We start from the raw sequence: 26863 nt of genomic DNA, 5'->3' as shown, positions 1-26863 counted from the left end.
TTACATTTGGCAACAGCTCAGGTGATTTCCCTCTGTATCCACTTTTAAGTGCTATGAGATCAAGCAAAATGTGAAGCTGTGAAGGAAGGGGAAAAGGAAAGGGTGGAGAGAAGGAAAAAAGAAAAGAGGGAGGGCTGAAAACAGCTGAGGTGAACACAGGAAGAGTCTAAAAATGCTGACAACCCAGAGAATCATGGATCTGGAGCTGAAAGGGATTCTAGGGCCATCTAAGCCTTCACAGGCAAGGGAGAAGCATCTCACTGGCACATTCAGGGAGCCCCATTAGCTCCTTTCAGAGTCTGATGGGGGTGATTCTGCATCTACAGGTTATAAGCAGCAGTTGGAAGAGAGATCATGGTTCCCAGGCTAGAAGGGACCTCAGAGGTTCTCCAATCAAATCTCCTCATTTTACAGTTGAGGAAACTGAGAGGCAAGAAAGTTAAGTGACTTATCCAAGATCACACAGGGAGCAAGCATCAGAGGTAGAATTTGAACCCAGAATCTTTGACTCCAGATCATTATATTGTAAGCTCTCAGTGGTGGAGACTGTCTTTTTCCTTTTTGTTTTCCCAGCACTTAGCATAGCTCCTGGCACATTGTTGTTGTTCAGTCATTTTTCAGTCATGTCTGACTCTTCATGACCCCCATTTGGGATTTTCTTGGCAAAGATACTGGAGTGATTTGCCATTTCTGTCTCATTGTACAGCTCATTGTACAGCTGAGGAAACTAAGGCAAACAGGGTTAAGTGACTTGCCCTGTGTCCCACAGCTAGTAAGTATCTGAGGCCAGATTTGAACTCATGAAGAAGAGTCTTCCTGACTTCAGAGCCAGCGCTCTATCCATTACAGCACCTAGCTGCCCCATACATGGCACATAGTAGGCACTTAAACGTTTATTGAGTTGAATTGAACTGAACTGAAATGACCCATTTTCACTATATCTTGTCGCCTTGGGAAGAACAGTGCCTTCTTGGAGTCACAGAGAGCACTCTGTGTGTGCTGGAGCAATATTAATGAATAATAAGCCACTGCAGAATATTTCTAAAAATGTTTCCCTTTTAGTAACAGTGAAAATGAAAGTTACTTCCAACACTAAGGACTGCTGAGAGATAAGAGTAGTGTCAGATAGAGTATTGAACTTAAGAGTCAGCAAAGACCTGGGTGGAAATTCTGCCTCAGACACCAGCTGTGTGACTAGGGACAAGTCACTTTGTCTGAGGCTCACTTTCTTCATCTGTAAAATGGGGATAATAAAACCTGTAGTAGATACCTAACAGGGTGGTTGTGAGGCCTTATGTAAACGTGAGCTATCACTGTGCACATGTGGGTGTGTTGTGACTTCAAGAAAGACCTGAGCTCTCTAGTTCTGAACCTTCTATATCATGGTACTAGATGAGTATTGGATTTGGAATCAGAGGACCCAGGTTCAAATCTTGACTCTGTTGAACACTGTGTGACCCTGAATAAGTCACTTCGTTTCTTGGGCCCTTGGTTTCCTTAGCTATAAAATGAGGAGGTTTGATTAGAGAAGTCTAAGGTAAATTTTCTAATTCCAACCTATTTGCTCTGCAAAATATCTAAGTAACTGATTCTCTGGGGCTCTATTTGCCTCTCTGCAAAATGAGATACCACCCAAATGAAAAACAGACATTTCTTTTTGATCCTCGAAGCCACTGGAATTTACTGAATGAGGAAGGAACATGATCAGACCTGCTTTTTAGGAGAATCACTTAGAAGATGGAGGACCTGAGGCAGGGAGACCAATTAGGAGGCCATTGCAATAGTTCAGTTAAAAGGTGATGGGGGCCTGAATGAAGTTGGTGTCCATGTAAGCAGAGGAAGGGAGACATATAAGAGAGATTCAGTGGAATTGGAAAAGGCAAGATTTGGCAGCTGAATGGATGCAGGGTGAGTGATGGAAGGCATGACATAATTTGTCCAATGTCTTGTTGAAAACTAGATATATGCTATCTACAATGGTCCCTCATCTACTTGTCTAGTAATACTATTCAAAAAAAGGGAATGAGATTACATGATTTGTCCTTGATGAGGCCATGTTAGCTTTTAGTAATTACTGTTTCTCTTTCTGAATGCTCAGAAATCATCCCTTTTAATAATGTCTTGGAAAGAGCTCACCAGTCTGCAGTTTGCGGAATCCACCCTTTTTCCTCTTTTTAAGATTATCTCCCCCTTTTTCTAGTTTCACAGTACTTCTGCCATTCTCTTGACCTTTCAAAGATAACTGACTACAAGCCAGTAATCGTATCTGCTCCTCTGTTAGTACCCTGGGATGTAGTTCAAATCTCATACTTGTTGGGGCTAAGGTTTCTTGGCCCCCGGAAAAGCAGAAGGTAACTGAGGAAACATGATCATGCAGAGTCTGGCCCTTTTCACTCTACAGGGGCCAGTGGAAAGGACACTTAACTTGTAGACAAAAGGCTTGAATCGTGGTTCTGTTACTTTACCAACTGTATGACCTGAGGCAAGTCTCTTGTCCTTTCCAGTCATAAATCTATGTATGGTCTTATGATCGACAATACCAAGTCAAAATCAACTATGAATGAGTCACCAGAAAAGAAAGGGAACAGCACTTTAGTGGAATTTGCACATAGGGAGATATAAATAGTGATGCAGCCTGAGAACAAGAATACATGGCCCAGGAGAAGTAACGAATGTGGGGAGAAAATAGAACAGATACTCAACAAAGCTCCATATATTTTCTTTCATTCAACAAATATTTATTGGGCACCTACTATGTACAAGGCATGGTGCTAGGTGAGGTGGGGGATGCAAAGTTTTCTAAGGCAGAGTCACAGCCTTCAAATAATGTACAATTTAGTACAGATGAGGCAGAATGGTGGAATGAAAAATACACTGAATTTGGAGTCAGAGGAGATCTGGGTTCAATCTTGGTTCTGCTCCTCACTACACTTGGGAAGTTATCTCTAAGGTCACTTCCCATTCACTAGTTGGTAATGGTTAGAAGAAACCAACAAAGTGGCAATAAGTATTAGGTACAGGGATTGGGCAGCTAGGTGGTAAGGTGGTAAAGGAGACAGGAAGACCTGAGTTCAAAGTTGGCCTCAGACACTTACTAGCTGTGTGACCCTGGGCAAGTCACTTAACCCTGTTTGCTTCAGTTTCCTTATCTGTAAAATGAACTGAAGGAGGAAATGACAAACCAGTCCAGTACCTTTGCCAAGACAACCCCAAACGGGGTCATGAAGAGTCAGACACAGCTGAAATGACTGAACAACACAGGGATTGTGGACACAGAAGTCAGAGAAGTTCCGTATACTAGGACTCATCAAGTCAGACTGAAGAGCTCAAGTCAGACTCAAGCACATCATGAGGAAGATTATGGAATACTATTTTGATTTGTATATGTGTAGAGGAGGAAGGGAAAAGTAATTTATATAGAGCCTACTATGTGTCAGGCAGTGTGTTAAGTGCTTTACAAATATTATCTCATTTAATTACACTCTTATGTATTTCCCAACACCTAATTTTGCATAACTTTTCTCTTATTCCCATTTAATTTTCCTCCTTATTGCTGGAAAACATCAGCCCTTAAACCTTATGTGACACAGTAAAAAAGGGGGATGGATTCAGAGTCAGAAGAACTGAGTTCATATACATATCTGCTACTTTTTAGTGGACTGCAAAATCAAAATCAGCCATATTTATGATATGGAAGCCAAAACCACTAATATGACTTTACATATCATTAAGGAAGGCATAGTAGCCACAATGATGGATGTACTCTGTAGTCTGTTCTGGTCAGACCACATTTGTAGTATTGTGTTCAGGTCTGGCCACCACATATAAGGAAGGCCATTGACAAATGGAATCATGTTCATTGAAATGTAACCAGAATGGCAAAGGGACTATGGTATAAATGTATTCATTGAAGGAAGTAGAGATATGTAGCCTAGTGGAAAGAAGCTTTGGGGAGGAGCAGGATAATAGACTTCCCCAGGTATTTAAAGTACTATCATAAGGAAGAAGAATTAGTCTTGTTTCTGCTTGTCCTAAAGTCAGAATTAGAAGAATTAGGGGCAAGGTGAAGAGAAAATGACATAAGCTTGATACAAGGAAAAGATTAATTCAGTCGGAGCTATGCAAAAGTGAAATGAGTATCCTTGAGATGGAGCTAATTTTTACTCACTGGAGGTCTTCATGCAAAGTCTGGATGCCCTTTTGTAGAGAATATTATAAAGAGAATTCTCAGTCAGGTGTGAGTGGAACTGAAATGACTTCTAAAGCCTCTTCCAACTCTGAGATTCTCTGATTCTCTGGGCAACAGGATGAATGGGTAGAAGAAAAAGCTAAGAAATTCCTTGAATTGGACAACCGAAGGGATTACAGCTTGATATTGAGAAGTATTGTCTATTTTTCTCTAAATATAACTGTAAAAAATGTGACAAACCAGTTTTTAAATCAGAAAAGTCATTTCTTCTCAGAGGGCTGCTTAGCATCTGCATGTACACATATCACAAATGAGAAACCCTTTAGTAAACAAGCGCAATAGATACTCATGAGTGTTGTGAGTTCCTCTCTCTAACACACGTTAAAAGCTAAAGCCAAGTTCAGAACAAAATTGCAGGAAGTCGTTCCCATGGGGGAACCGGGTGAAGTCATGGTGCTCAGCTCTGTTGCTTCCATTTCTGTCAAGAAACCTGACTTCTGTCAACTTGGAGACACAGCAAACGACACGCTCAACGCTGTTCTTTGTTTCATCTTTCTGTAATGCACGTGCTGCATAAAATAGTGTGCTGCAGGTTTCTGTGTTTGTGTACCTGCTAGATTGTAAGCTCCATCAATCAACAATCAATCAAAAGGCATGTATTGAGCACCTACTGTGTGCCCAGACACTGAGAATATTGACACAGAAGTGAAACCATTCCTTCCCTTAAGGTGTTTTACATTCTGTCAGGAGACACAACATGTCTATAGCTACATACAAAAAAAAAAATATGCAGTTTTATTTTGAGGGTGAAGGCTATAGTAACTGGGGTAGAAGGGATCAGTAAAGACATCATATAGAAACTCAAGTTTAGTTTTGAAGGAAATTAGGGATTCTAAGAGACAGAAGTGAGAAGCAGGGAGTAAACAGGAACAAATCTAAAGATTCTAAATGTTATATGCATGGGGACAAGTCATATCACCCCCAAAAATCCCAGATTCCAGGCAGAGGGCATATAGCCAGTGCAAAAGCTCTGAGACAGGAGGGACAGTCTCTTATCAAAATTCTATATCTCACTAATGCACAGCACAAAATTCTGTATACAGTAGGTGCTTAATAAATGCCTCCTGTATTCATCATTTTACTGCTTACCATAAAATACAAGAGCAGCCCCAAAAAAGTGTGGGACCCAGGCCCATTTCTGCAAATTAATCTTTGAGCACTTTCCTAGGAGGGAAAGGAACAACTATGGTCTGAGAACCTAGAAACTCTGTTTAGCACCCTAGAATCCTAGATATCTATCTAGTCTACTTTGAGGAAGGAAATCTTTCAATTATAACTGTAAAACCAATTCAATTAAAAAGAATGAATGAAAAGAAAAAGAAATTTCAAAAAAAATTGCTCAGAGGAACAATGAGAAATTTTTTGCTCTCTCCCACTCAGACTGAAAAATCAAGTTTATCAGAATTCTTACAATCCTCCATGAATTCATTGGGTGAATTTCATATGGGTGCCCCCTCTACCACTAAAGAAATGGTCTTCATAAATTGCAATGACCCAAGAAAGTTTTAACCTAGTAGCCAGCCTTCTTGTGATAAGCCTCTCCAGCCTAGCTGGGCTGGTCCTTGAAAGATTGATCATCAGCCTCTCACTGGGCCTATATATGGAGCTTTCTTCTTTATGTCTGGTAGGACGTTCATATCTCTGCCTGGAAGCATAGGTTTCTTCTCAAACGTAGAGTGATCTCAATGCCATGATAGGGAATTGGAAGAAGACTTCAGTGGGGGGAGGAAGGGGTGAACCCATCAAAAATGAGAGAAAACACGATGTCCAGGTATTTCTCAAAGGAGCACAGGCTGAATTAACAAAACCCATTGTACTTCCCTCATTCCTCCTGTACATTATACTCTGTACTGTAGTTTTTTGTTATATCTCTTACTATAGTTTAAATCCTATGAGGGCAAGGATCAGCAGTCTTCTTCTTAAAAAATTTCTGTAACTGACAGAGTACTGGACTTGGAGTCCAGAAGATCTGAGTTCAAATCCCACTTCAGATACTTGATAGCTATGTGACCCTAGGCAGCTCACTTAAAATCTCTCAGCCTCTGGTCCTGACCTATAAAAAAGGAATAATCATAACACCTAACTCACAGAGTCATAAGGATGTAAAGTGCTTTGCAAACCTGAAAGTGCTTTAAAAATGTTAATTGTTTATTATTATTATGACTCCTACTACTACCATTATTATTATTCACATTTTCCATAGGACTTAGAATAAACCCCTGACATAGAATAGGCAGATGAATCAGTCAAAAGAGTTGACTGTGTCTCAAGGAGAGCTTCCCACACTAGAACATGGTGAGTGAAAGATCCCAGGATTTAGAGCTAGAAAGGACTAGAGCTGATGAGAAAATCAGCTAGTCCACCTCTCAACCCCTCCCCCTTTAAAAAAACTTTTTAAAAAAATCTAATTAATGCCTTGCATTTTTACATTACAGTCACTTCTGAATATCCCCCACCCCAGTATTAGACTATCCCTTTTAACAGAAAAAACAATTAAGTAAAAAAAAAATTGATATATCTGACACTTCGAAGATGAGGAAAGTTTTGCACTAGAGGTTATGAAGGTTCTGGCTATAGATTAGTAATGAAAAGAGGGAGATCCCTAGCTTTCTAGGGGTAGAGTGGGAGCAGTCCTACTTAGAGGCACAGGAATGGACAAAATGACTTTGGGGTGAACAAAGGAAGCTGAGGCAGAAAATCAGCAAAACAGAGGGAGACATCTGATCAGAAAGGAGAACAGGTACAGACAGGTGCAGAGTAGATACAGCAAAATTTCTGTTTAAGAGGTAAGGTTAGCTAATGTCTGGACTAGAGATTTGAAAAAAAAACTGCAAACTACTGAACAAAAGCAGGTGACGAGGCTGGTTTTCCTTGGTGAGAAAAATTGGTAAACATTCTGCAAATAAACTAAGTCACTAAGGAGCCCCCTGCATGGCTAACAGGCAGTTTGCCCTATCAGCTCATGAGTTAGCCACAAATTACTGCTCCAGTCATTTCAGTGACGTCCAAGTCTTCTGTGACCCCATTTAAGGTTTTCTTGGTAAAGATAATGGAGTGATTTACCATTTCCTTCTTCAGTGAATCATGAGAGCTACCAACAAAAACACCTGGGGACCAAGGATCTAGCAATTGCAGAAGGAAAAGGAAAAATGTGTACCAAGCTGCAGAGTGCAGACACTAAGGACAAGTAACAGCTATGTGTGAACAGAGGAGAAAGAAAATGAAAGGAGTGGGACAACAGCTCTCTCAAATGCAGAGTGCTCTCAAGAACCTCCAGGTTATCAAGGAGGATGAAGTATTCCTAGAAAGAATGTGGCAAGTTGTTCAAAAGGAAAATAAAAATTATGAAGAAGCAGAGGAGAATCCCACCTGGGCAGGAAGGAGAGGGAAGGGGAAAATGCAACACAGAGAAGGGAGGAAGAAGATGCCCAGAACAGTTGGAGTTGTAGAATGTGTGTGATGGGCAGCCAGGTGGGCTTGTAATCAGGAAGACTCATCTTCATGAATTCAAATTCAGCCTTAGACACTTACTAGCTATGTGACCTTGAGCAAGTCACTTAACCCTGTTTGCTTTAGTTTCTTCATCATAAAATGACCTGGAGAAGGAAATGGCAAACCAGTATCTTTGTCAAGAAAATACCAAATGGAGTCACAAAGAGTAGGACACAACTGAAAATGAATGAATAACAATGTGTGTGAATCATTTTCTACAGAATGGAAGAGCTGGACCGCCTCAGGAGAAAAGAAACTCCAAGGATTAATGATATGGATGCACAGATGCCATGACTAGACAGATTATTTGGAAATAATCATATTAGAGGAAGCAGAGATGAATAGTGGTGCTTGTTGACTCATTGCCAAAGGACATAAAGGCAACCATGAATCAGTTTGACATAAGCATGAGCAAAGTCCCCCATCTTTTCAGGATGCATGAGCAGGATGCTAGAGAGGGCCTCCTGAGACTTATCAGTGGTGATGGCAAACACTCTTGGTGGTGTCCATGGGAAAAATCATAGCATTGGAAAGAATCTAGAAAGAATTGTTAGAGATGATGAAATCCTGAGGAGAAACTGAAGACCTTAGGAACGCAAGTGGTACTTTCATCACAGCTACTGAATGAAGGAAAAAGGGATGAACAGAATAGAGGAAGGTAGAGGCAGATTCAAAAAGTGAAAAACTGGCTAAGGAAGTGGTGCCCAAGGGTGGGATCTGGATTTCTGGACCACATATTAAAATACAGAAATGAGCAACTCTTGCCAGATATAGAACACAGCTAATGGGATCCAATAAAATACATATTTGACTGGACTCTTGAAAATCTGATTGAGAGGTCTCTAAAGTAAAAACAGAGGGAAGGAGAGAGAGAGAACTACCCCCATGATCTGACAAGCCAGAGAGAAGATTAGTTGGTGCAACACAGAAAGAAGGGTATCCATAGAAAGGACTATTAATATCCAGGAGCCAAATTTAAGAAAACCAGCCGTAAATAACATATAGCCTCAGATTCCTATGCACAAATGCACCTACTACGGATAACAAACAGAGTGAGATCCTAAGAGAGAGTCAATTGAACCCAATGGGTATCATTGGGATTTGATGGAATGGGACTCGGGATTAGAAAATGGTTCTGGAAGAGTATGCCCTTTTCATGAGAAATAGAAGAGATAAAAAGGGCCATAAAAATAACACTGCTATTCTCAAGACTTTGTTTCCCCTTTGGCAGGGGGTGAGGAATAATTATAGCAGAGTGGTAGGGATGAAACCAGAAAAGGCGGGGGGGGGAGGAATGTCAATAATTTTTTTTTAATTCACAGAAGGGAGCTGGGAGGGAGAAATAGAATAAGAGGACAGTTTTGGAACTATCATGTTGAATTTCTCACTATTTTTTTAAAAATATGTATAATAGGGGGCAACTAGGTGGCGCAGTAGATAGAGCTCAGACCTTGGAGTCAGGAGGACCTGAGTTCAAATCCAGCCTCAGACACATGATACTCACTAGCTGTGTGACCCTGGGCAAGTCACTTAACCCCTATTGCCTCACCAAAAAGCAAAAAACAATATGTATAATAGAGCTTGGCAGATTCATAGACAGTCTTCTTTTTCTTGCTCACTGTGTGACCATGGAGAAATGAGATAACTTATCTAAAGTGCTTTGCAAACCTTAAAGTATTAGATAAATGTTAATTATTGTTATTATCATTTGTATTATTATTATTATTCACATTTCTCACAGAACTTCTTTGCATATGGAAATGATGTTTATTGATGGTTGTCAAGTTCATAATAATTGTTAAAAATTTTTTAAAATAAGAATATATACAAATGTGAATAAATTCATAAAGCACAAAACAGAGCCCTGATGAAGAACCTTTGGGTAAAGATCAATGAAGGGAATAAAAGAAATGATAGTGTCATAACCTGGACAGAAAAAAGAAATTGATGAGAATTTAGGAAATAGATTTGAAATCAAGCAGAGAGTTCTGATACTATGGTAATGGGGGACTTTTACTTTCTAGTTATCTCTCCCTCTCCCACCTTCTATGTCTCTTTCCCTCTTCCTCCCTCCCTCTTCTCCCCCTTCCTCTCTGTCTGTCTGTCTGTCTGTGTGTATGTGTGTGTGTATCTCCCTTTTTCTATCAAAAATAAAGCTGATGATCAATTCTTGATTTGTCTTAATGGTAATTTTACTCTTCAAAAAAAAAAATTGGAAGAAGCAACCAAGGAAACTGCTGTTCTGGACCTAAATCTGACCAATAAGTAGGAATACTTGGAACCTGGGGAGGATATGATTATTCTTCCCTACAACGAGTAACAGAGGAGAGGAAAGCCAGGCATAGATTGACAAACACCCTAGACTATGATAGAACAAATTTCAAAGAGTGGAGAGGAAGGATAAGTGGCATCCGTGACCTAAAACTCTAAAGGGGAAGTCTACTCTAAGGAAATGGGAAGCTCTCAAGAATAAAATTTAATGACACTAATGATTACAATGAGTAAGAAAAGGGGGAGCTATCTAAAGAGAGCCAGATGAACACAAAAGAAATTAATTGACCAATTTAGAGCTTTAAAAGGCTAGACACAAAGAGTACTTACTAAAAGATTAGCATCCACTTAAAGAATCCTCTGGTGGCGGGGTGCTAAGGATCTGTTCTTGGCCCTGTGCGCAACATTTTTATCAATGATTTGGATAAAGGAATGTTCTCTATTCAATCATTTTCAGTTGTGTCTGATTCTTCATGACCCCATTTGGCTTATTCTTGGCACAGATCCTGGAGTGGTTTGCCATTTCCTTCTCCTAGCTCATTTTACAGATGGGGAAACTGATGCAAACAGGGTTAAATAACTTGCCCAAGGTCACACAGCTAGTAAGTGTCTGAGGCCAGATTTAAATTCAGGTCCTCTGGACTCCAGAGCCGGAACTCTATCCACTGCACTACCTATTTATCAAATCTGAAGATGATACAAAGCTGAGAGGTATAACTAACACATTAGGTAACTCAGTCACCATCTAAACAGATTTCAACAGGTTAAAACAATGGGTCAAATCTAATAAGATCAAATTTAATAAAGATAAATATGAAGTACTTCACTTGGTTTCTAAAAATTCACTTCATAAATACAAGATCATCTGGTTAGATAACAGATCATTTGGAGAAGATCTAAGGGTCTGAGGAGTCTGCAAGTTCAGTGAAACAACAATGTTAATTGGAAGCCAAGGAAAAAAAAAACACTCTAATATAATCTTAGTCTTCATTAAGAGACATAATACACAGAATAAGCCCATATCTATAGCAATGTGTTCACAGATGTACCTGAGTATCCTGGCGCCTGGGGCAAATTCAGTTGGTCAGGGTTAGAGAGTGATGGAGGTAATTCAGTTATGGGCAACACATTTTAGGAAAGATACTGACAAACTTGGACAAGTCCAGAAAAGGACCACTAGGGTGCTGAGGGGCACTAGAGACCATGCCATACATCTACCAGTTGAAAGAACAAGGGGTGTTTAACTTAGAGAAGACTTAGACATGACATGTCTTTATATATTTAAAAATCTGTCATGCCCAGTGCACATAATAGGCACTTAATAAATGTTTATTGATGGATTGATGTGGAAGAGAAATTACATCTGTCTGGCCCTCAAAAAGCAGAAGTAGCAGCAATGGCAGTCACAGAGAGGAAGACATCATCTCCATGTAAGAAAAACTTCCCTATAAGCTGTCCACAAATGGATCAGGCTGTCTTATGAGACAGTAAGATAAACCCACCAACCCATAAGCATTTAATAAGAACCTACTGTATTCAAGGCACTGTGCTAGGCACTAGAGATAGAAAGGCAAAGAAACAATACCCGTTCTCAAGGAATTTTTATTCTAACAGGGGAGACAAATACATATTTATTTATACAGAATAAGTATAAGAAGAATGAATATAGTTACATACAAAATTAAATACAGGGTAGTTTACAGGGTAGGGAGATGGTGCAGTGGATTGAGCACCAGGCCTGGAATCAGGAAGACCTGAGTTCAAATATGGTCTCAGACACTAGCTGTGTGACCCTGGGCAAGTCACTTAACCCTATTTGCCTCAGATTCCTCATCAGTAAAATGAGCTGGAGAAGAAAATGATAAACTACTCCAGTATCTTTGCCAAGAACACTACAAATGTGGTCAGACATGACTGAACAACAACAACCAAAGTTTATGAGGGAGGGCTCTAGAAGAGCTCAGGAAAGGTTTTATGTAAAAGGTGGTGTTTGAGTTGCTTCCTTTTTTTTTCATTGTACAGTAAGTACTTTTAATGACATAACATTTCCATTTTTACAGATGAAATTACTAAAAGGCTTTTTGCTTTCAGAAATGTCTATGAAAGGATTTGCATTTCTGTCAGGTGTGAGATTAGAATTAAATTGGTATGCTTTATAATTAAAATCACAGATCAGCAAAATCAGATTATAAGGACTGAAGCTCGAGCTGCTTCTTGAAGGGAGAGGCGGGATTCTGCGAAGCAGAGGCAATGAGGAAGTGCATTCCAGGCATGGGGAACAGCCAGTGCAAAGGCACAGAGATGAGAGATGAGTATCATGTGTAAGGACAAAGAAGGTCAGTTAGACTGGATCATATATATAGTATGGGAGTGGTAGTAATTTACAATGAAGTTGGTAAAGATAAGTCAGGACAATGTCATGGAGAGCTTTAAAAAACCTAAGAGAGAAATTTGTATCTTATCCTAGAGGCAAAAGTGAGCCAGCCGAAATTTACTGAATAGGGGAGTCACATGATCGGATCTACACTAGAGTAAAACCACTTTGATGGCCATGTGAAGAATGGGCTGGAGTGGAGAGACCAAGTGAGGCCATTGCAATAATATAGGTGAAATATGTTCTACATGCGATTTCTGTTCAGGTAAAGCACGGACTGCAAGACCTCTGAGGTTCCATTTAATTTTGAAATTCTGTGGTGCAATGATGCACCTCCCCATCTGCCTTCATGATTTCCCCACCCCCCTATATACATGCCCACTACATCAGAATAACTTTTACCTTGCCTCAGACATTCTTATCCTTCCTCTTAAAAGGATAGAAAAGCCCAAATTAGGAATAATTCATTTTCTCCCTACTCTAGCAACAATTCTCATCATGCTGAATATGGCAAGGTCCTCATCCATCCCTTTCTTGGAAGCGTTTGATTTGATTACTCATCTGCTTTCAGAGGGCTTGGGGAGCTGCCAAGAAGAAGCCGGCAGCTCTCCAAGCCATGAAGTCTTATCAGCTATGTTTACATGTCAGAATGAAGCCTGGTTCCTTTGGTAGAGTTATACCAAAGTACCTCATTCCTTCCTGCTGAAGGAAGAAGGGAGATCACCTGGTCAGAGATTGCTCTCCCACTATCCTTGGGGCATCTCAAAGCAGTGTATTTCTGCTCACCAGCACAACAGCCTGAATCAAGATATTCTAAGGCCAGATGGGAAATCAATACATAAACATTTCCAAGCCAGGCCACCACCCAAAATCGATGGCGTTAGGTAGACACATGATTGAAGAGCAGATGTGACCTCTAGACTGCTGACAGCCACTACCAGCAGAACCTAATCCCTTTGTTTGGGGAGAGAAAGCTGTTACAGAGCACAGAGAAGCCAGGGTCCCCGGATCCCAATCCCAGCACATGTCCTGCTGGCTTCTGCTCAGTTTCCACAATCTCCTTTGCTTCCTGCTGTATGGTGGGTTGGAGGTTGGCTATAGAGAGTGAAACAGCTGCTGTGGCCTTGTAATCTTTTCTCTACAACAACCTTTTCCAAGAAGGCTATCATGAACTCCCAGGGATCTCAAAACTGAAAAGCTAAAAAAAATCCACCAGTGACTCCCTAAGCAATACAGTAAGCATGTGCCATGAGATTTAGCACCTTGGGGATCATCTAGTTCAGTGGCATCAAACTCAAATAGGAACAGATTGGCCACATATTGATTTAGAATATCACAAATGAACATTGTCTATGTTGTATTGTATGCTTATGCATTTCATTAAGCATTTCCCAAGTACATTTTAATCTGGCTCCTGCCGCACTCAGAAGTTTTGCACTGGTTCAGAGAGCAGCAGTTGACACCTCTGATGTAGTACATAGGTCCATCACTCGATCATCAAACCTAGAATTGGAAGAGGCTCTCTAGTCCAACCCCCATAAATCAAGGTCTATGCTGGCTAAGGGACTTGCCAAGGTGACACAGATAATAAGTGGCAAAGCTGGGATTTGAACCCAGTTCCTCTGACTCCAAATCTAGCATGCTTTCCCGTGAGCCACAGAGACTCCCTGAATACTCTTATTTTACAGATGAGGAACTCCCTCTGAGGTCACAAGCATATACAAGAATGAGAGGCAGAACTGGAACTTGAGTCCTCTGATTCCAAAGTTAATGCCCCTTCCACCGCACTAGAATCAAGGTGCTGGAACTCAGTCTTACCACTCCAACCTGCTTCCTCAGAGGAGCTGTGAACTCTTGCTGTGAACTAGCTGTTTCCATTCTAAAACACCAACACCTGCTTCCTCTATTTGACACTAAGGGTTACAAAAGTTAGTTGGTTCATTTCCTAAACATTGTAGTGATCCACTTACTCATTTTTCTCCAGGTCCAAGATGAGGTCTTTCCCTTCTGCGGTTATCCTGAGTTCAGCTTTGAGGGGATGCTGAAAACAATAAAGAAAGAATGTCAGCTCCCTGAGAGAAGGGCCTGGGTCCCACAGATGTTCAAGGCAGGGCAGAGCACAGAGGTTCAACACCAAGTGACAGTGAGCAAGAAAGGGACAGCTGGCTCCACAGCTGACCAAACTTCCTTAATAAAAAGTAGCCCAGACCAGCAACCACCAGAGCCTTCTATCCACCTTTTCCTGAAGGACGAAGGAAACATAAAACAAGAAATTCAGTCCAACAAAAGCTGCACCGTCGAGGTGCACAGGAGACCAGGGTTGTCAAGAGAAAATGTTAGAAAAGAGACAAGTTTTATTGTACTGAACGGCAAAGACAAGCATGTCTCACTAGGACAAAAAAGACCAAATCCCTCATTTGGCTGCAATATCTAAGCTTTGTATCTCTACCAGTGTCTACCGTATGTCACACGCGGTAGGTATTTAATGACTATTGGCTTTAAAATTCTAGGATTCCACAATTCTATGATTCTAAGTACTATGGCTAATTTTTGTTGTTGTTAAGACATTCTTAGTTGTATCTGATTCTTTGTGACCCCTTTTGGGGTCTTCTTGGTAAAGATGCTGCAGTAGTTTGCCATTTCCTTCTCTAACACATTTTACAGATGAGGAAACTGAGGCAAACAGGGTTGAGTGACTTGCCAGGGTCACACTGTTAGTATTGTACTATGCCTTCCTCATGGGGCTATCGTAAGGCTTACATGATATAATGGAGGCCCTTTGTAACCATAAAATTTTCAATCAATGACAGTTACTGTTAATTGTAATTATAAATAAAATATTATTAGCTGACACTGATTTGATATTTTATGTGATCAATGTTAGCTATTAATAATAATTATAAATAAGTATAGTATTCATAGCTGATTTGGCACTTTATGGCAACAGTTTTCATAAATAATTATAAATATTATTATTAATAATAGCTCACATTGATTTTATACTTTCTGGTTGTAAACAGCCTCACCTACGTTGTATCAGGTGAGCTTTAATAACCCATTGACAAGGTATAGTACAAGAAATACTTATTAAACACCTACTGTATGCAGGGCACTGAGCAGGGGCAAAGAACTGTCAGCTCAGAGGCTGGAGCACAGAGGCTATAAGAGGAAAAATATCAGATAGGAGGGGAGACAGGTTGATGGCACTGTGTTATGCGGGGGTGAATGCCAATTAAAGGAGCTCTACCCTATTTGATAAGGGGATAGGGAGTTACTGACTATCTTTAAACAGATACGGGGATAAGTACTATCTAAGCATCAGAAGGAATACTCTGGTAAGGATATATCAGGTATAGGTTGAAAGGTGGAAAGAACAGACCTGGGGAGAACTAGGAGGTTAATCACCATAGTTTGGAGCTAGCAATTTGTTTGGATGGTTCAAGTACCCAGTACTGAATCAAAGTCCATCATTCTTCCACTGTATCAAGTTCAGAAGAAGTAGCTGGAAAATACCTCAAACTATGATTACAAGGAACAAATAAGGGGTGAGAAACCTTTTACCATATATTATTCTAAATATATTTTATATCCATATCTCCATGTATATTATTCAGTTAATCAGACAAATGTAAAATATAAATTTTGTAGAAAAAAAATTAAGCCATATTTTATACAAGTAGCAATAAGTGGAATAATGAATGATTGTGCCTACAAGAGTTTGCCATTTCCTTCTCTAGCTCATTTTACATATGAGGAAACTAAGGCAAACAGTGTTGAGTGACTTTCCCAAGGTCACACTGTTAGTATGGTACTATGCCTTCCTCATGGGGTTATTGTAAGGCTTACATGATATAATGGAGGCCCTTTGTAGCCATAAAATGGTTACATATGTGTTTTGGTGCCATTATCTCAGCCCAGTATGGCAAATCTGACCTTTTGGGTCACCTGTCTACCCCCTCTGCAGCTATCAGTTCAGGCGATCATCTCTTTCCATCTAAATAATTACAATAGCATCTTTACTGGCCTCACTCGTTGAGTCCATCCCCTCTCCGGTCCATAAATTCCCCTGAGTAATCATGTTAATGATCACTATGATGAGGTCGTTCTATTATTCAAAAACCTTCAGTGTTTCCACACAGTCTAATACATAAAGGCCTGACCCCGACATCCAAGGCCTTGTACAATCTGGATCCAATTGATCTTTCCAGCCTGATTTCATACTACTACCCTTCATTTGTTCTGTGGACCACTTTCTGCCCTCTCTTCTCATCCTGCCCTCCCCTAGCTCCATGTCTTGGTTCATGCCAGAGACCATGTTTGGAATGGAACTCCACCACCACCACCACTACTACCCTACCCAATCTCCATCTGGTGAAGTCCCTCTTTTTCTTCAAGGCACAACTCAGAGATGCTGTCCCCTCCATGAAGCCTCCCTGATTGTTTTCTTCACACCAGATGAAAGCAATCTCTCCCTTCTCAAACATCTCACAGCACTCTGCCTGCCTTCCCTTGGATTCTATCTCATTGTATTTGTATTTTATGAGAATTACAGAATCTCAGAATTGGAAGGGACCACAAAGGCCATCTAATTCAACCTTTGCGCCCCTAACAAGTGGTCATGCCACATTTGCTTGACACAAATGCTCTACTGAGGCGAAACTCACCATTTTCTGAGGCAGTCCATTTCACTTGGGGATAACTCTAATTCTTAGAAAGCTTTTCCTGACATCTAGCTCAAACCTGTTACTCTTGAGCTTAAAATCATATCATCAAAGATCTTGAACCAAAAAGGACCTGAGAAATCACCTAGTACAATCTCTTTATGAGGGATGTGTGGAGACACAGAAATGTTAGTTAGGCAACTCACCCAAAGCTATCAATGAGCAGAACTGAGATTTGTACTCAGCTTACTGGTCCCCAAATTCAGGGCTCATTCCCATATGCCAACCAACCTGCCTCTCCCATTGTTCCTAATTTCCTTCTGGGACCAAATAGAAAAAACCTAATCCACAAGAAAGTGATTCATAAGCTTGAAAACAGCGACTACATTCTCCTCTACCCCCACCCTCCACTCCAAGTCTTCTTTTCTCTGGGCAAAACCTTCCCAGGTTCTTCAGATGATCCTTATATGAGAGGATTTTGAGACTCTTCATCATAATACCTATCCTTTTCTGGATATTTTAACTTATTTATGTCCTTCCAGATGTGACTTATTGGGCAGGATACAGTGGGGTTATCACCTCCTTCATTTTAGAACTATGCCTCTCTGCCCAAGATATGTTAATTGTTTTGACTGCCATGTCCCACTGTTGACTCCTGTTGTATGGGTTGGATCAGATAGCCACTGAGGTCTTTCACCTCCCAAATCCTGTGATTCTGTGATTCTCTGACCTTGCAATCCATTAAAACCCTCATATCTTTTCCAAACAAACTGCTATCTAGCCAACCCTCCCCCATCTCATATCTGTGAAGTTGACTTTTATAGCACAACTGCAAACTTATCCTAACTAAATTTAATCTTATTCAATTTAGTCCATCATCTTAGCCCGTTAATATCTTGTTGGATCTGGATTCTATGACCCTGTGTATTAGCCTTCCCTCCCAACTTGGATCATCTGACATTCTTTAAGCATGCCATTTATATCTTTATGCAAATTACTGATAAAAAAATGTTCAGCAGCACAGAGTTGAGGATGGCACTCCACTAAAGACCCTTCATGGTCTTTAAAATATAAAACCATTAATGATCACTCTTTGGTTCTGGCCATTCAACCAATTCTTAATCCTCTTAACTGTACTATTGTCCACTCTTTTAATCTTGTTCTTTAGGAGACTGAGGTCCTAAATCTGGGATTCTACAATGCCTTCTTCCCCTTGACCCCCATGACGTTGCTCCAACTTTGTCAAGTTATATTGCTGATAGATAAACTGTATCTACACACACATTCCCCTCATCTACCAGTCTAGCAACGCCAACAAAAACAAATGAGGTTAAGTTGACATGATCTATTCTAGATAAAGCTGTGCTGTTTCTTTCTCTTTTTTTCTGGATGTTTACAAACTATCCCTTTAATAATACATTCTAGAATTTTGCCAGAAACCAATGTCAGGCTCATTGGCTAAACTTTGCTGACTCTACTCTTCCTTCTTTTGAAAGTCAGGGTAACATTTGTTCTTCTCCAGTCCCACTCCAACTCTCCCATCTCCCATGAACTTTCAATGACTCAGCAATCATCTTTGCTGGTGCTTTTGCATTCCATGGGATGTAGTCCATCTGAGCCTAATGACATGAATTCATCCAAGGCAGCTAGATGTTCTCTATTATCTCCTGACTTATCCTAGGTTTTAACTCTCTAATAGCCACTTTTTGCTCTGCGCTTTCCAATGCAAAGATCATTCTTCTTGGTAGAGAAAACAGAAGCAAAATAAGAGTCATGTAATTCTATCTTTTCTCCATCATCCATAAGAATTTTCCCATCTAACCCAAGCAGAAGGTTTTTCCTCTTTTTTAATATTCTTTTCCCCAATGTAAGTGTTTTTTTTAAACCACATAATCCTATTTATTGCTCTAAGCATTGCTTTTGTACTTCAACTGAACTTTAAGACTCCTGATATTATTATTCCACAGGCTCATATAATGTTTTTTAATTCATCCTCCATTATATGATCTTGGTTCTGTTTTCTTAACATATTTTTATTAGAAATTAAGTTTGCCTGAGAGTTCTCTGTGCATCCACATTGTCTCTTTAAACAACCTTACACCCACCCTCTCTGTTCTATTCATTTTGAATAAGGCAGGCCTGCACAACATACAGCCCATGGCCCACCAAAGGATTTCAGGAAGTCTGCAAAAAATGTAAAGGATGTAAATACAGGCCTGCACAGCATATGACCCCAAGACCAGTGCCCATGGGCCATATTTGTGCAAGCCTGGAATAAGATACCCTTCTTGAGCCATATTCTACTCATGGGTCCCTTCCTTCCACCTGATAGTGATAGTTCTTAATGCATATTTTATATGTATCTGTATACATGTTCACCTCCCCTTGCCCCAAGTATATTGTAAGTTCTTTGAAGACAAGTATTCAACCATTCTTCATCTTTGTATTCCCCGTGCCTAGCAGATGGAAGTGCTTTATAGATAGTAGGTACTTAATAAATGCTTGTCAAATTAAGTGAATTCATACTGGAAGGCAGTATGGTAAACAGGAACGAGCACTGGACTAGGAATCAGAAACCCTGAGTCAAGACCTGGCTCTGCAAATCAGTGGATGTATGACCTAAAACAATAAATATTTGTTAACAACACTTTAGCTCACTGCAACCACGGATGCTCACATAGGTGGAGGCACCTACTGCTCCAGTACTTACTCTACCCTAAAACATAACTGGACCAAGGAGGATGAAGCCCAAGGCCCAGCTCATCTCAAGAACTGGGTTTAGAAGCCTCTTCACCCAAGAGGTCTTACAAATGTGGGATATCTCCTAAGTGTGTCAGAAGCCTCCCATCTGAAGATGAAGCAAAGAAACAAATGCTGAGTATGAGTTCAGTCAAAGCCCTAGAAAACCAATGATTCTCCTGTTGTCTTACACCTCAATTCCCCAGTGTTTGGAGAGAGAATAGGCTAATGATATTGCCCAGGCATAGCCATTCATCATCATGGCACTCTTGGAAGTTCTGGATCCCAATCAGCTGGTACTTCCTCCATCCTGTGAATGGCAAAAAACTCTCCCCTCCTTCCCTAATATCTATGATAATTCTGAAAACCTAATCCTTTCAGCACACTTCCCTCTCTCACACCCCTCTCACCATTCTCTCTCTCTCTCTCTCTCTCTACCTCTCTCTCTCTCTCTCTCTCTCTCTCTCTAGCTCCCTTTCTTCTATTCAGTCTTGACCCTACACAAGTGATTGGTTTAACTAATCATTTTCCCCCACCCTTGAATTGATATCTTGACAAACCTCTTTTCCTCTACCTCTGTGATCTCTGCAAATCTGTAATCTCTGTAATCCTGCTCCCATGTTGCTGAAGACATTGGGAAAAGTCACACAACTATGCCAATGGGATTTTCGTTTCAAATTCACATTATCTGATCTCAGCAAGGGCCTCATTGCTGCATAGACACTTCTTCCTTCTTCCTGATTAATCCTGTTAACACTCCCAGCAGAGGCCCTTCTAAATCTTCCTGTTCCTCAGACTTTCTTTGCCACTCCATTTCTCCCCACCCCCACCCCCTTCCTTTTCAGCAAAGGACCTTGGCTCCTACTTTGCTGAGAAAACCCAGGCCATGAATTCTAAACTACATCCCTCCCTTATTTCGCGCTTCAAAATCCTTTTATATCATTTCACATTTCCTCCTCTTTTAGTCCTTTGAAGAACTGGTCCTTCTCCTTGCCATGATCAACTTATACCCTTGATGCAATAACCTCCCATTTCCTCCCAGAAGCTTGCCCCTTTTTTTCGACCATTACTTCTGCCTCTAATCTTCAATCTTATCCTATCTATTGGTTCCTTGTCCAATAATTATAAATATTTTCTACCCTTAACAAACTTACTTTGACTTTGACATTTCCCCAAGCTATTATTCTATATCATTTTTTCCCTTTATAGTCAAACTTTTGCATTCCCTGCCCTTCTTTCTTTCCTTCTCAATCCAGAGAAGTTAAATGACTTGCCTAGGGTCACACAGCTGAGGTGGAATTTGAACTCAGATCTTCTTGACTCCAAATACAGCATTCTATCCAAGCTACCTCTCAAAAAGATTTGAATAATACATGGCCCTCTATCCTTGAGGAACTTACAGTATAGCAAGGAAAGTAGCTTTTCCTCTTTTAACTCAAGTTTTCTCCTTTGTTAAATGAATGGTTTGGATTGGAAAATCTCTAAGGGGCCTTCCAGGACTTACATTTTACAATTATGATTCAAAGGACTTTTCCTGTGGCAATGATCAAATGCAATGTGAACCATAAGGCATATAATTGCAAGGTGTTTTTGTTTCTATTATTACCAAACAAAGGACAATTTACTGATGTCCTCAAACATCTGAGTGATGTCCTCTTCTTATCCATCTCTACCCAAGAGGAACCAGGTCTGAGCTGTAGCTTGAGGGACCTAAATTAGATAAAAGGCAAGATTTCCTCCAAGCGTATTGTTAGACAATACTGGAACAAGTCTTCTCCAATTCAATAAACATTACATGTACGCTACATGAAGCTCACAGTAGCAAGCCTTGCCAAAACAAAGATCTAAAAATGAACAGCCCTCCAGGAGCTCACAGTCTGCCCAGAAGGCTACACATGATATGTAAATAAATATAACACAGAGTGTGAGGGGTCAAAGGTGAGAGAGATACCCATTTCAGAGGATTATAGAACCACCAACTCTCTCAAAGTCTACAAAACAAAGAGGGTCCAGGATGTTTTGAGCATGATCTTGCTCAGTCAGGACCATCCAATAGGTGATCTGTCAAGGTTTCTTGCAGCCCCAGGAGATTCCTGCCAAATCAGAAGTCAAGTGAAGCTCCTTGTTCCTCTGGGTTTGGGTCTCATTTCCAACTGTGCTATCAGTGTAGCTCAGGCTCTCTTTTTCCCCTACCTACCCCCACCCCACTTCCCCCAAATTCCACTTCCCTAAGTCCAACAGGAATCCCCTGAGATCTGAATGTTCTGACCCACAACTCTTGAGAAATGACAACAGGGTACATTGCTTAAACTCTTGTTACCTAATCTCAAGGAGGAGAATTTCACACTTAGAAAACAAGAAAACTGCTAAAATTGATTGCTTAACTCTCCGCAAATGAAGAGGCATTTACCAGTTCAAGCTACCTCTGCCATCACCTCTCAGCCCCTGTGCCTCTGCTGGTTATTCCGTAGGTCTCTCACAGGCAAACTCTATGCTATCCACATCGTACCAACCTTCTAAAGACACTTACAGATGTCTCAGGGGCCAACAAAGTAGGTTGGATGGGGCTTCAGGGTGGATAAGTGGCAACAGGACAGTGGTAACCACCCTGGTAAAAAGCATTATCCTGTTAAGAGATGTTACAAACAATTCAAAGGAGCATCCTCATTCATGGAAGGATGGTGTAGATAACTCCCAAAGAAAAGCATCTCATATAAAAATCAATTCTCTTTGATTCTGGAAAATCTTTATACTTAAATTCACATATAACATTCCTGATAAACCAGGAATACCTCAAACAAAACAACACAACAACTTTTTAAGTCTCTTTTCATCTTTTTCATCTAGCTTCACTGGTTCAACCCTTCCACTGTACCCTACCCTAAACCAGGGAGAGCCAGCATGATTTCTCATACTGATGCCTTAACAAGGATCTAGAGAGTGCTAAGCTCCCTCTGCAAATTTGCTGTTCATTCAGTTAACAAACACTTGAGTGGTGCAGTGGATAGAGCACCAGTCCTGGAGTCAGGAAGATTTGAGTTCAAATTTGACCTCAGACACTTACTAGCTATGTGACCCCAGGTGAGTCATTTTACCTCTATTTGCCTCAGTTTCAGAATCTATAAAAGGGAGATAATAATAGCACCTACCTCCCAAGATTGCTGTGAGTATCAAATGAGAAAATAATTGTAAAGCGCTCTGCACAATGCTTTGCACATTGTAAGTACTATATAAATGTTAGCTACTATTATTACTTGCTAAGTATCTGTATGTGCAAGACCCTTTGCTAAATATAGTGGAGGATATACAAAGGTAGAAAAGACTCATACTCTGCCTTCAAAGAATATATCTCTCAAGACTTCAGTTATTTTTGTTTAGAAGCTTTTTTTCAGTTCATGTTGAACTAGATGTAACAAGATCTTATTTATAGCATAAGACTCCAAGAAGAATCATTATCGAGTTCTACCTTTTGTCCCTTGCAGAACACAATATCCCTCATGGATACACTGCAGTTGAGTAGAAAGACAAAACATTTTCTGTTTTGTTTATAATTCCCTTTCTGGTGATCCTTAGTAACTCTGCTAGCAATGTGAGTACAGAAACACACAGTGGGTCTTCGGGGAAAAGTCTACAGCAATAAGACCTCCCTACAATGTTCAATGCGCACTCCTAACTTCCCTCAATAATAGATGACTATATGTTACTCTTCCATAAATATAATAATATGTTCTAAAATTATTTTCAGTTTCTCCATCTCATATATAATGAATCTATTTACTGACCTGCAAGATTCTTAGGGACAGAGACTAGGTGCCTTCCTCATCTCTGCCTGTTAAAATCTGTCTCCTCAAAAAAAAAAAAAAAACTATCTCCTCCTTCAAGGTCTGCTCAGGAGCCATTTCTTCCATTAAACTTTCCCTAAGGCATACCCCGCCCCCAACTAAAAGCATTTTTCCTGCCTCATATTTTTCTATAACTCTTTGCCTGGATCTCTCCCTTACACACATCTCCCTTTACATTGAATTATACTAACTGTATGCATGTCAATACCTGCCTCCCCCCTAGAATGTAGGCTCCTTGAGGGTAGGAATTACTTCATTGTTGGTCTTTGTGCCTCTATCTCTTAGCATAGTCCACAATTTGTGCACAGCAGGTGCTTAAAAGAATGCCCAATTAAACTTGGATAGCCTAAGATTCTTCTTCCCTAATCTTGTCTGACTTGTGCTAATATTAGAATGAATTTGCATTCCCTTAGCAGACCAAATGTTCATGACTACAACTAGATAACTGAATCCCTTATTTACAGGAGAGGAAACTGAGGCCCAGGAAAGCAAATGATTCTCTCCATGATCACATAGTTAGCTGACCCGTTGCAGAGCCAGTATTGAGAAATGACCCAAAAGTGTGCCACGTGATAAAAGAAAGCCAGTATTGAACTTTTCTATTTGTCTCATATAATTCACAAAGTGGAGACACATACACACACACACACACACACACACACACACAGGTAATTGAGAATTACAAGGTAGAGGAGAATAGGCTCCTTAAATCAGGTAAGGGGGGGGAAGTAATGGAATCCAAAAGTAATCCAATACTATAATAATGGAAATGAAAAGAACTTGAAAGTGAGATCAAATGCTGAGCAATGGTACAGACTAATCTTGAGCAGATAAAAAAATGTATAAAAGTGCCCCCCTCTTTGCAGTAGAAAAATGGAGGGGGATCATAATTATTGAATGTAGCACACACACTTAAATAAAGTCACTGTGTAGGTTGGCTTTGATGAACTCTGTCTTTGTTATAAGGAGGGCTTTTTTGATTGAGGTAGGTTTATATCTGGGACTAAGATAAAAATAAAAGGTATTAATGCAACTTATTTTTAAAAATGTGAAAGACAGAATAGGCTACTGTATCTGTGTCTACATGGAAGAAAAGCAGGCAGTGTATTACAAACAATTAGGTATATAGACAGAGTGTAGGACTTCACCTCCAGAAAACCTAACTCAAATGCTAGTTTGTGACTAGGGACAAAGTACTTACCCTCTCTGAGAATCTTGTCTGTAAAATGGAGATAATAAAACTTGTAGTATCCACCTTGCAGAGTTATTGTTGAGGATCCAATATATGTAAAGTGCTTTACAAACCTTAAAACACTACATAAACGTAAGTAAATGGTCAGATCTATGCTTTAAGAATATCCTGCTGGCAAGTGTGCATATCATGGATTGGAGAAGGGTGAATGAAGGCAAGGGAAACCATTTTGGAGGCTGTTACAACAGTCTAGGTCTAGGAGATGTGAAGAGGGCCTGAACTACGGTGGTGGCTGCACAAGTGCAGGGAAGGGGACAGAGGCGAGAAATGTCCTGGAGGTAGAGTCAACAAGATTTAGATGGGGGCAGGAGGAGGGGGAGGTGAGCAAAGGTGAAGAGTCTAGGATGACTCTGAAATTGAGCGCCTGAGTGATCAGAAAGATGTTGGTGCTCTCCAAAAAAAAAAAAAAAAAAAAGGAAAAGGTAGGAACAGGGGGTGATTTTGGGGAAAGGATAATTACCTCAGCTTTGGACATATTGTGTTTGAGATGCCTATGGGATATCTAGATGTAAATTCCTAATCAATGATGGGTAATTTGGAAGGGGTGCTTGAGAGAGAAACCAGCGCTGGAATCATCTGCATAAAGAGGATAATTCTAGACATGGGAGTTGATGAGGTCACCAAGAGAATATGAAAAGAGAAGAAAAGAGGGCCCAGAACAAAACTAATGTGTTAGGTGTATTTTGTCCTATTAAATCAAATGCTTTATTTATAATCAAAAACAAGTAGTGCAGAGGGATCAAATATTCTCTACACCTTTCAGTCAGTTGTGTTACTACAAAGATGAGATCTGCTATATAATATTATTTGCAGAAGTTTGACTGTTCCCTTATCATATCTTTTTCAAGGATAAATCAATTAATCAAAAAGGACTGATTAAGTGCCCAGGACATACCAGGCACTATGCTAAGCACTAGGATACAAATACAAGGCATGAAACAATCACTTCTCTCAAGGAATCTCTATTCTACTGGGGGAGAAAACAGGTACATTTATAAGTACATACAGAATAAATATCAATAAAATACTCAGTATTTGCAGGAAGGGCACTAGAAGTTGGGGGCACCAGGAAAGGCTTCACGTAGAAGCTGGTGCTTGATCTGAATCTTGAAGGAAGAGAACGATTTTCTGAGGCAGAGGTGAGGAGAGAGTGCATTCCAAGAATAAAGAAAGGTAACCAAAGTACAGAGAATGGGAGAGGAAATTCTGTGTGTGAGGAATAGAGAACAGCCTGACTAGATCATAGAGTGTGGAATGGGAAGTAGTGTATAACAAGTCTGGAAAGATAGGTTGTGACTCACTTTATTCTTTTAAATAAATTTTATTGATATAAATTGATCAATATAATATTGATTTCCCCTCCCAGAGAGCCATTTCATATATCGAAGAGCTTACTTTTGAAGGAATAAAAGGCAAAGGAAAAAAAAATAAGTAAAACTGATCAATATATTAAAAAAATCTGCCAATAATATTCAATGTTCCATATCCATGAACCACGCCCTCCACCTTTGCAAAGAAGAATAGAGAAGTGTCTTCTCATTTCTCTTCTTTGGGATCAAGCTTGTTCTTTATAATTTTGCTACATTCATATTTTTATTATTCTGAAATTGTTCTTTTTTCCATTTATATTGTTGTAATCAGTGTATAGTGTTTTCTGGGATATGCTTACTTTTGAAGCACTTCAAAAGCTAAACAGGTGGTTTATATTTTGTCCTGGAGACAACAGGGAGCCCTTAGAGTTTTTTGAGCAGGGGAGTAATATGGTCGGAACAAGGCTTAAGGAAAATCACTTTGGCAGATGCGTGGAGAATGGAATGGGGAGAGACTTGAGGCAAAGAGATCAATTAGGAGGCTATCATAGTAGTCAGTGGATGAGCTTGGTGAACAGAAAGAAAGAAAGAAAGAAAGAAAGAAAGAAAGAAAGAAAGAAAGAAAGAAAGAAAGAAAGAAAGAAAGAAAGAAAGAAAGAAAGAAAGAAAGAAA

The 26863-nt window shown here is 40.0% G+C and overlaps 1 protein-coding gene across 2 annotated transcripts in view; it reads right to left on the bottom strand.

The window, feature by feature from the left end:
- The window catches only part of ADAM19 (ADAM metallopeptidase domain 19), a 146108-nt gene that overhangs the window by 110038 nt on the left and 9207 nt on the right, over positions 1–26863 (bottom strand). For both annotated transcript variants that reach the window (XR_003567289.1, XM_027841891.1), the window contains exon 3: positions 14357–14427. Coding sequence is in view for 1 of the 2 variants with exons in the window: in XM_027841891.1 (XP_027697692.1) it covers positions 14357–14427 (71 nt within the window). In the remaining variant the exon portion in view is untranslated. The remainder of the gene's footprint in view (positions 1–14356; positions 14428–26863) is intronic.

This window comes from Vombatus ursinus, unplaced genomic scaffold (genome assembly GCF_900497805.2).
Source record: "Vombatus ursinus unplaced genomic scaffold, bare-nosed wombat genome assembly UNPS02014863.1, whole genome shotgun sequence".
NCBI lineage: Eukaryota > Metazoa > Chordata > Mammalia > Diprotodontia > Vombatidae > Vombatus > Vombatus ursinus.
This window is presented reverse-complemented; position numbering and strand designations above follow the sequence as displayed.